Source organism: Bacidia gigantensis (genome assembly GCF_019456465.1).
Source record: "Bacidia gigantensis strain McMullin 20006 chromosome Unknown contig_175, whole genome shotgun sequence".
In the NCBI taxonomy this organism is placed as follows: Eukaryota; Fungi; Ascomycota; class Lecanoromycetes; order Lecanorales; family Ramalinaceae; genus Bacidia; species Bacidia gigantensis.
In genome coordinates, this window is record NW_025408595.1 from 323,822 (window position 1) to 335,260 (window position 11,439).

General features: G+C 46.4%; 2 protein-coding genes across 2 annotated transcripts; one reads left to right on the forward strand and one right to left on the reverse strand.

Annotated features, from left to right (window-relative positions):
* KY384_002900 (uncharacterized protein) lies at window positions 1-510 on the reverse strand (the record flags this gene model as incomplete). Its single annotated transcript, XM_044811422.1, has 2 exons — window positions 1-287; window positions 345-510. 2 exons carry the CDS (start codon window positions 508-510, stop codon window positions 1-3), a joined length of 453 nt encoding a protein of 150 aa, XP_044671698.1.
* An 8,604-nt stretch (window positions 511-9,114) lies between these two features.
* KY384_002901 (uncharacterized protein) lies at window positions 9,115-10,761 on the forward strand (the record flags this gene model as incomplete). Its single annotated transcript, XM_044811423.1, has 1 exon — window positions 9,115-10,761. The coding sequence occupies one exon, from the start codon at window positions 9,115-9,117 to the stop codon at window positions 10,759-10,761; it is 1,647 nt and encodes a 548-aa protein (XP_044671699.1).
* Between the last annotated feature and the right edge of the window lie 678 nt (window positions 10,762-11,439).

The window sequence follows — 11,439 nt, forward strand, 5'->3', positions numbered from 1 at the left end:
CTATCCTAACTTTGTTCTTTTCGATAGCCTCTTCTCCTCGCCACCTCCGTCTTTATCCTTCTTATTATGAAGTTGATCGTGCTTGTCAGTACCGCCGTTCTTGTCCTCCTGCTGTGTTCTCCGATCCAGCCCTTCTCCCATATCTTCCTTGCGCTTAAGGTCCTCGACCAGGTCTCGATTATCTTTATTCATCACTGTGGGTATTGATGGGCGGCGGCGGAACACTTCCTGTGATTGACGAAGCGCGAGTATTCCATTAACACAATCCCTACTTTCTCGGCGATATTCTCCAATAGCAATGTCAGTTAACTTAGAAGGGACCTAGGGAGCAATCTTCGACCTACCCTCAGATCTCGCTCCAGTCTCATCAGGGAACTCCGTCTCCATAGTGCAGTTGTAAAAGCGCAATTCATCATCGGTCAATTGAACGCCTTCTCTACTCTGACCGTCTCTCTGTACACCTGGTAGGTCGTCATTGGGAGAAGAATGACCTTGATCCTCGATGTTCATTCTGGCTGACTCTTGTGTTCCTAATCTTGAAAAACGTTACTTTCAGAATCTGTGAGCGCCGGATAATTCTACAATCAATACAGTGGAGTCTTGTCTGCTATGTTCAGCAGTCTACTCGCCATAGGAGACTATGCACTTTTCTAGACAGGTGCCGAGCTTAACCTTCATAAGTTTGTCATAGGTTTCCGGCAGGAGAAGGTTCGAGCAAAAGATCGAAACTCCCTAGGCTATTGCTCGACTTATAGATGCCTTGATTGTAGCTTGTCCAGCTCTTGTCTTAGTAGATAACCTTTGTTTTGTTTTTCACTGCCATTGTGATTGCTTAATCTTTTTGCGCTGCTGTTTGATAATTGTGATTATGTCCTTATTAAACCCATTAGAATGGATGTTATACGCAAATTGTGGCCGTCCGACGCTCTATAAGCCAAATCGCAGGCAAGACAAGCAGACCGTCGTCCTCAAAATTCGAAATTTGCGGTCTGCCATATCGAGCTATCTAGCAGTGCGTATGCACAACGTTCGTCTGATAGAACATTCCTGTGTGTAATGCGATCCTTTCTTACGTGAAGTTCTCGCAGCCTTACGCATTTTCCTCCGTTCATGTACAATAGTGAGCACAGATTCTGGAAAATATTATGTCGCCAACAATTAAGGCATTCAATGCCGAAATCGTTGAACGAGCGCCTGATGTCAAGCTAGTAGTTATACTACCTTCAAATCGCAATTCTTAATCTAGTATGAAAAGTTTACCTCGTCCACTATCGAATTAGTTCTAAACGGCACCTATCTACGTCTGTGTGCAGTCAACATCTCCATGTTCCCTGCAATTTTGACGTGGGGATAAAAATCACGGGATACACAACACGCAACAAGTGTGGAGAACAATAATTTTGTGACCGCAATAGTAAAGTGTCATAGCATAACGACTGGAATGGCACAAGAAGCACCAACACAAAAAAGATCTTGACGATTAACAACAAACAGAATGATATGAGACGAATTCAGGCCGGAGGTAGTGAGTGGACTTGGAACGGCTTAGCGACTTCCAGTGAATTCAGCTCGTGTCGAAGGGCGGCATGGACAGGCACATCACGTTGGCAACTGAAGGAGGGACAGTGCGTCTCTTTTGGCAGTCTATTTGTTTCCTCACTCCTGTTCGCGGGCAACCTTACGAGGCCCATGCATGGCATTAATACCCAAAGAGTTGTTGGTATGACTATATGCTTCAAGAAATGATAGTATTGTATGCGCGAGTAAGTAAAATCAATTACTAAATAGCCTTCACTAGACCTGCCTCGTCTCTTCTGAAAACCTTTCTAGAAATCATTTAATCCTATATATCTTCTTTTATTTCTTTCTCCTGTGTACATCTTCCTTGTTATAGCCAACAAAGCTAAGATTAGATACTTCCTATCATTCCACCGCTCTTGATTAGGAAACCATTGAGGCTTTTTGTTTTCCTGTCTCTTTTGTTCCTTCGACCGAACTGCAGAGACGAGGTTGATTTGTGCGGAAGGAGCGAAGATTAGGCTGGTTGGTCTAAGGGTAAAGGCGAGGGTCGAGAGGAGCGTGGTCAGGGGCAGAGGCGAGAGAGTTAGGGAGGCGGAGAGGGCATACTCTAAAGAAAGTTTAATGTGTATATATCTGTTTTTGCGGCAGTATCTAAGGGCAGGGAAAGACGAAAGCGGGTTGTACTTTATATTCTGGAGAAGACCTCTTTTCTCATCGCCTCTTCCACTGTAAGAAAAGTACTATAGTATAGTTTCGATAATTGAAGACCACTACAAATATAGGCAAACACTAAGATGGAAAGAAAACCGCCGTTGAATCGGCCCTCACCATACGAAGAAGTCTAGGGGGGTCAATAAGATCTCTGGTTCGCGCGACTTTCAAAAATTGCATAAGGGTAGCCTTCGCCACTTTCTTAGCCTGTATGGAGATGCCCTAAGACTCTACACAACTGCTATCTGCTAATTCGTCAGTCTTGTTATTTATGAAGGGCGGACAATAGGGGCAACGACGCGACCTTTAGGCTAGGTGATACCAACGCTGCTAAAGCGTTATATTCCGAAAGTACGACCCTACTCCTAGGGACTCTAATTACAACAGGGTAGAGAGGCTGTGTCCTTATTTAAAGACTGTATCCAATACTACATTATTACTTCTTGCGGAGGCTATGGGGACAAATGTAGCTGAACTCTAGATTGATATATAGAAAATTGTAAGAGATTATTTTCGTATACTAATAGTATCTACTATCCTATATTTAGGGACTTTGCTAGACATTTATACTAAAGTAAGCCTCGTGATTTCATTAGCAGCACGCTTTCCATGGAATTACTTATACCCTCAAGATATAAAGCCTATAGTCAGCGGACGGCCTGCAATTAACGTCTTTAATATATTTAGGACACTATAAGTCAAGGGATCTTAATCTTCAACTCAGGAGTATAGCGACATCAAGAGAAGAGATGTTTAAGGGCTATGAGATGTTAAACCGATCAGAAGTAGCGATATATATGCGTACTAGATAGGTTTGCTCCATCAACATTCCACGTAAGCGTGATGATCAGCATCTGCGTCGCACTGAAGGTGTCACTATTGACCGCAACCTCGCCTTCTGATGTTGTACGACGAGAATCAATACCCGAAAGGACTGTAGTCATTTTGTCAAATTTGGAGACCTAGGTGTAGGCAAGCAATGGAAAGCTAGTCCAGCAGATTTCAAAGTAAAAAGAGTGAGGAGTGGGACGGTTGGCCGAGGGACCGGAGGCGAGGAGAACGGGGACTGGAAGAGTGGGTCTTCTTGTAAGGTAGTGAAGGGCGAGGTTTGTTCGGGTGCTTGGGGGACGAAGAATGGTCGCCCTGGAGACTGGTTAAGGAGAAGTCCAGGAGGGGGACAGTGTAATAAGGCATTGATTTGTAAGAAAGGTGCTGTTCAATACTATGTGGCGAAGTGATCTTGAAATGATAATTTGTTGTAACAATTTGGAGGTTCGCTATTGCTAAGCTCCTGTGTAGAAAGCAGTCAGAGCTAGCTGTATTAACAGTCTTGCCTAGGCTGCTTCGCATGAAGGTTTGCAGATCATCCTCGAAAACTGCTAGCCTATACATCTAGATGTCTTGATGCGCAAGATACAATATGCGCTTTCCTGAACAATTAGATTTCTGGTCGCCCTTTCAACGGTTGTTCCCTTGACAAACGCTGTTTTGAGCCTTCTTCTTCTCATCATTTCTGGATTTCCAACATCAATCTTTTACACTAATAAAACCCGGGACAGTTTCCTCAAAGCGATTTCAACGTTAATAAGCTCTGACCGCAGGCCATCGTCACCGTCTGCAAAACATCTATTGATAGATACAACTCAGTATCATCCAGACACAGTCAAGTATCAAGACGGGATTCGGACGCTCTTTGGAGATAATCCAAATCCGCCTCATCATCAAAATTCTTAGCATCAACATCTTTATTATCATCCACAGCCTTATCATTATATACTATTCATCCACGTCCTCATCAACCCCAACTCTTCAAGACCCCGTTGCCAAAAACTTCCGACAGCTATCCCTGCAGTCCCCCCAGTCTCCCGAATATCCTGCTTATTAGGCTGTTACCTCCATCAATCCAGCGAGCAGTCCTGATGCCGCACTCAAATGCCAAGAACAGCTAGCCAACCACAAGCATAAGCTCAGCCGTCCAAACTTCGGCCTTGCCAAGTCCGCGTACTAAGGATATGTTCCGAGAGCGGCTGCACAAGGAGCAAAGTTTCGATTGATATAGGACTTTGGCAGATAGTTTAGCGAGCCCAATTGGCCGATTTGCCAACTAGCTTGCCTTTGATCATCGTTTGACTTAAGGAAGAAATACGCAGGAACGAAGCTTGGGCGCGTAGCAGGAGGGATCGAGGCTGGACGTAGGGCGGGGCTAAGTTGCTGTCGGCTGTACGAATGAAGCCTTGATTTCTTAGCATTTGTGCTTGGAGGGGAACGGTAGACAATCAGATTTTGTAATGGAACTGGCTAGCAGGAACATACGCTTTAGTTGATGATCATCTTGAACTCTCGTTTGTTGCTGCCAAGCTCAGCGGCAGACGTCTCGTGAGGAGATCTTTTTTTTCTTCCTCGAATGCGTGCTTGCCCATAGAAAGACGAAAGCGTGCTTACATGAAACCAAAATAGAAATCCACCAAGGACAAAGAGGGAGCGAGTGTAGAAGTGTACTTACAAAGTTGACATCCTTAAAAGCACAAGAAATATCTTGCAGGAACCCAACCATGCAGTGAATTTTTCAATATTTACGAACAATGGCACTAGAAAAGGTGATAATTTGACTTGAGATCCTACCATGGCTTCATATTCGCAAGTAATTCTCCCCTGATCAAGCCGCCTTGCTCTGCTTGGACGTTCCATTCAGATGCAGAACGTCACACTAGGGGAAGAACAGTCATTCATCCAAACAATGGATACGTTGTACTAATAAGCGCAGATACGCGTGTACAAGTGACAGGTCTGCTCATCACTTCCAACCCATTTGGCAATAATGAACAAGGGTGAGCCTGAAAAGGGATGGCTAGAGAAACCAATAACGCCTAAGCGTAGCAAGATTGCCGAATCCTACTAGCATGCTTGTCATTGGTAGAAATGTGGCCCAGTCTTTGGGGGCATCCTGTACCTATCTGGTCTCGAAGGCTATCTATCCTCTCCGCTAATGTTGCCGCTTCTTTCAGCTTGGATTATGTTGGGAAGATCGCTATGAATCCTACGTACACTATTGTCTATGGGACTTATAACTCCTTCTAGGGAATTTCGTTAAGAAAATCGCTAATCTGCACAGTCCTATACGTAGGCGGAGATACTCTCGTGAGAGGACAGCTGTGCAGCGTTCTGGCACTTTGTTGATTCGGCTCTTGTGGAAGAGTGGATGTATGTGTGGAACGAGCTTGTAATTTTCGGCCGCAATGTCTGGTGCGGGCGAAAGTGGAAAGAAATTCTGAGAAAGAATAAGACGCGGAGGATAGACTTCTCCGCCAGAATTAGGGTGAATCTCTGTTGTACGTCGTCTCTCGCAGAGCTTGTGATCTATGCTGACGCCTAAAGAGAAAATGCAACTGATCAAATTAGCTGCCTCGGTGAATACCGAATATACCCTATAACGCCGAAAGCGCTGCTGCCAAGCAGTATAAGTACAACGGCTGATTAGACACGATAAGTTAGCTTGGTTCCTTAGGTCATGCAGTAGACTAATATTACAATGACCGGAGTAGCTAAGGAAGTCGCGAGGGGGGCATTGATAAGTCCTATATATTTGGGCCCAACATTTTACCCACGTTGCTACATTATCTTTTCCTCTCCCCAATTAATGTACGACGCTCTCGACTCAGCTCAACTATTGTGTAAGATCTCCCCCAGAATCTACATTTTAACCGCGCTCCGGCGATGCGATCTTTAGTAACGGGTGACGTAGCGGGAGTCTAAATAGTTGAAGGATTTTGAAGAAAATCAGAACAAGATTTGCTAGATCTAGATTGAGATTCATTCCTGTGACCATTCTAAGAGCTTCAGGTGCAGGGAGCTTAGTTTATTGCTACGTATCTCCGAGTACATCCTTATCCCAAGATGGGCAAATAACATCTCGATGAGAAGAATCATTACACAAATGGCCAATCTTCATCTGGCTCGCCGATACCTTGAAAGGATCGAGATCAAGCCTTCCGCGCCTCGCTGCAATTCGACGACATCCAGATTGGTAGATTATGGCGCTCCCGCTTTTCGCCAATTGCGGCACGCTTAAAGGGCTATAAAGTATTGGAAACAGCGATCATTCATTGTAAGATAAGCGTCTGATTTCTTCCTCGCTCTCCGATTTCATATTTATACTAGAAGTATGGATACCAACCTCGTCGTAATCTTTTTCCTAGTCAATTCCTACGTCTAACTTCTTCTCATTTTCGATAATACTGTTTTCAACGGGAACAAGTTCGGCTCTTGTATCGCTTTCCGAGTCTTTGGAATCGCCGATGACGCTCGTACGTTCTTCAACAGGCACCTTTCAGGGCCTCGTCCAGGTTAGCATGCTCGCTACAAGAGTCGGTGACATATCCTTGAGGAACTTTGAAAGCCATTGTTTGATACCCTGAGCAGGTTCCTAGCGAATTTCGTTAGGCTCATACAGGTATTGCAGGAGCCAGCGGGGAAGGGGCAAGCCCACTGGATAGCTATTCTGTGGACAAGCTTCTTTATTCTCCTGATTAACGTCGGTATGGTCAGAAATAGCGCTTCCAGTGGTTCTTCCGTGGAGAGCGGCCATCCTAGGAGGTGCTTTCAGGGGTTAAGCGGTAAGAGAACGGGGGAGATTAGGCGTCTCACGAGGCGTAGGTCCGTCAAGACATGTATTGCGAAATACTGCGAAGCGGAGAGGGATCGTTTTCTGAAAGGATACGCGAAATGATGCCACAACGTTATGGTGTACCAATGGTGTGTTTGAGCAACATGGAGCTGAGCAGCTGGAAGGGTGAGGCAGGAATAAAAGAGAGGTATTCAGGGACTGACGAAGTTGGGTAGAGGGGTACATCTAGAGAATGCATCCTCGCAAAATGTGACTAGCCAATGGAAAGAAGACCGGATGCAAGAAGTCTACAAGAAATATAGACAGTTCGCCTATATGTCAGAGCGATGGACGCCAAGAATTAGCCTCTTTTCGTGGCGATGTATAGGTGTTGCTGGTGAAAACGAATCCTGCCAATACCTCCCTCAAAATTTCGTCGATTTGAGACTCTGCTAAATCTGTTTCAGTACGATTCTTAATAGAAGGCTGATTCTGTGTTCCGCATGTTACGGTCTACTGGTCACCAGGTCGTCAACTTATGTGCCGCTACAGCGAATTGCATCTTCAATTTGCCAACTCCTAAAAATATAGCCGAACGTACTCTGCGAAATCGAGTTGGGCAGTCTGTTTGCGGCGCCAATCGCGCCCGTAAAGACATAAGTCAATCGGGAAATAGCGCGGTAAGGATATCAGGGTGAAGGAGGACAGTAGGAAGAATCTTCTATTCTAGGAAATATAACTAGATCTGACGGTGTACGAGGTTTGCTCGGTCCGAGGCGCTGTTTCACTTATACTTGGACGCTGCCTGCAAACAATACCCATCAACTAGAAGGCGTCGTGCTTTATTGTTCAATAGCGCTTACTGTTCTGCAAAATGCAGCATTCGTGTTTTTCATTTTCATATGAGATGAGAAGTGTAAAGGTCGAAAGTGATGAGGATTGTGGGGTGATAGGGGTGGAGGTCGTTGACGGATGAATGCAAGAGTCGGGAGGGTTGAAAGAAAGCTGATCCGCTCAGCCAACCGAGTCGTTTACACAACACAAGATCAACGAGCATAGTCTCTCACGGATCCTGAAATCTCTAAGCTTTACGATAAAAGGTCATACTTCGGCTCATTTTCTCCCTTCGGAAATCTTTCGATGCGTCAATTCTTCATTTGTGAGCACCGCTTTATCCCCCGTCGGCCTCCTTTTCCCTTCGGAACTCATGGCTTGATATTCTTTCGCATATCCGATGGCGGCGTGTGAAAGCAGTGACCCAGTGGAAGATATCTTGTGGGTCGAACTATGCGCCACTGTTGTCGCTACCACCGAAATGAGGCGTTTTTGTTGCAACAATGCTAGGACTGAACTGCGGAAGAAAAAAATGGCATGATAATGTGCAATGAGGGTGAGAAGAATGACTCATGACAAGAAGACGAGATCGAGAAGGCGAAACCATCAAGACGGGATCAGGGGGAATAGGTTATCGTAAGGAGGCCAAGGAGAGCGATCAAAATGTTGTCACTGTTGCTAGCGGCGAAGATTATCATGCGTGAGTATATCCCAAACGCCTTGAAACCATTTTCTTGGTGAAGACGCCAACGACTGGGCCTACAGCGCTGATGCCCACCCTGTTGAGGGCAAATGCACAGGTCGATAACCTCATACCAATCTAATACCCTTGTCTGCTAGCGCATCAAGCTTTGAAGGTCTTCAAGCGGTTGCAGATAGATTATTAATAGACCGTAGTCTCTCGCTGCTTCGCTTGGTGAGCCACTTCTTCTCTGCTGATAAAGCGCTTGACAAATCATTGCCGTAGCGACGCTTGATTTCATTTAAGGAGGGCTTGATAGAGGGGGGCTGTGCTTTGAAAGGGCACAACACCATTGGGTACAGCGCAAAGGATATCTGTCTCATGGCGATCTACCACTTTCGCATTAACGTTGTGCAGCCTCACTCGTCAAGTGGTGTTTAGCTGGCATTGCGAGTGGTTAGCTTCTGTGTTCACTCCCGACTTTTCGGGACTCTTGAATGAATCAATTAATCGAACAAGCTGTATGTTTGGCCATTGATGCATGATAACGAAGGATTCGTCCTGCGCGTTGGCGATTTTGATCATGCTAAGCTTTCGGGCTGGCCCGTTATCGCTATCGGGGCCGTCCGTGATAAGATAATCGTCACGCAGATCTCCAATTTCCCGCTCACAACAATTGAGGTGTGACAACAAAAGGAAGAACAACACAGACTTTTGCCACCGGCTTGCCTTATTTGGCAGTTCATCTCACACATCGCCCAACATGTTTATGCAAGTGACCTCCAAATCATCTTCAAGCTGCTGCACGGCGACGACCCGCGAATGGCTGGACTCGCTTCCCTCATCTTCAGATTTCACTGATCCCTCGGTCGCAAGCACACCCCCTAAAAAGAAGCGCAAAGTCAACGGATGCCAGCAGCTCCACGGGAAGCGTCCCGTTCTCAGCTCCATCTCGACCAACATTATGGCGCCAAAGGCCTCCCAGACAAAGAAGGGTGCCCAAGCTACCCCATCGCTGGCCCCAAACACACCCCCCAGACAGACACCAGTCAGCACCGCAAGTCTTCTTGACCATGAAAAGACTCCGACGCAAAACAACCCGAATCCTCGCAGACCATCTCACCGCCTCACGCGGTCTGAACCTTCCCCGCAAAAATTACCTACGCGTCAATCCAGCAGACTGCATCCACAGGCAGCTCCACAAATCCCGCCTTTTTCACTACTAACGTTGGCGCCGGCTCGCGAGAGAAGAGGGGGACATGGACACATACTAGAAGAGGAGGAAGAGGCCGAAGAAGAGGCAGATGGCGAGATTGAAGACATTGGAGAGCTGGAAGTCGGCGACGAGGCAGCGGATGAAGGCGATGAAGCTTCTTCTGACTCTGCTGCCAGCACTGAGGTCTCCCAATTTCTACGTCTCCGCGATTACCACATTCAGCAAGCATCCTTTGAAGACGAGCAATATGCCTTCCCACCTCCAAATCTGAAGACGTTGACCGAAAATTTGTTTGATATAGCTCATGGTACTAATACCATTCCCCTGCAGCTGAAAGATCGTACATCTGCCGCCTCGTTGCCACTGAAACGAAAATACATATCAGAGAGCGTCGCTAAAAATGCCGCTGAGTGCACAGTCAGGCTATCAGCGGAAGATGAAGAGGCCGTGACAGACTTCTGGAAGGAGATCATCAGAATCAAAGGATTCGCGAACGAATGCGAGGCGAAATCATATGCCGAGCCTAGATGGAATAACCAAGTTCATTCGAGACTTCTGAGTCTTGCCCTCGCTGCGGGAAGGCAGCAAAATCATACCTGGTTCCGTAATGTTACAACGCATAGGATAACGGATCCTGAGATTCGGGATGGCCTGGTGGGTACAGGGAAACATGCCACTATGGTAGACTATGCTATCCTTTTAGAGCTATCATCCGAGACCATAGAGAGAATTGTGAAGAAACTGGGCGCGCTGCGGACTGACGAGCTGAACCAGTCCCGTGCTAAGGATCTTGACAAGGTCATTCTGGCTGCAAACATAGAGACCAAAGTTCTTGGAAGCGGTAAAGCCCGCGCCAAAGGGATCCGACAATTGGCGATCTGGACGATTGCACACTTTAGGAAGCTTGTACAACTGAATCCAGGACTTGCTTGGAGTGATCTGCCTACACTCCCCGTCGTTCTCACAGAGAGCCACCAATGGATTTTTTTTGCGATGAGGATGACTGGACCAGGGGAGCTGCTGGTGCATGGAGGTGAGCCCATTGCCTCAACAGCAGACATCCAGGGAATTTTCAAGGTGCTTGCACTCATTCAGCGACTTGCGCGTTGGTGCAAAGAAGAGTATTTGGTTTGGTGGGAGGAGAAGATACTAGAACATACAGCGAAGCCTCCACAGGTGGAAGCGCAGGGTTAGACTTCAATGGGGTCGAACCGAGAACTACAAGCGTTGAAAGCCTTCGATGTGTACTTCATTTGAAGAACCAGTCCGCGAGGAAACAGTATCCTGAAAAGTATGCCTATATGCTATCATGGATTTTACAACACCATATACACTGTCAGATACCGCTGGCTCAAGAACTCATATCTCGTTCTCTTCCCTTTAGTCAGCCATGAAAAGCCACCACCCACCAGGTTCGCCTCTGTACCATCGTATCATATCTTTGCCTCCCCCTACACCTCTCTTCCGCCGGTGGCTACCAAACTGGGTATAGCCACTCTGATGAACCGCGGGAATGCTGTAGGAAAGATACCTTTTCGCAAATTAGAGTGTGGAAAAATGCGAGAATACTTGAGGAATAGCGGTGACTGAACGCTTCGAGGGACAGTAAGAGTTATGAGATCGTGCTATCTTCTAGGCTACTCCGTGACGAACATCGGTAGCATACGCCGTGGCCTCTCAGTCATTGATCTACACCTTTACACGTAAGTTCGTTGTCGTTTTCATAAACTTGTAGCTCACTTGTGTAATGTTATGCTTCAAGAAGTTCTTCCGCTGCCAGGATCTTTCGATACTATCTCTTTTCAATGCTTTTCCTCCTCTCTAACTCTCTTTGCTAATTATAGAGCAATGCCCGGAATCTTTTCCCGAAGC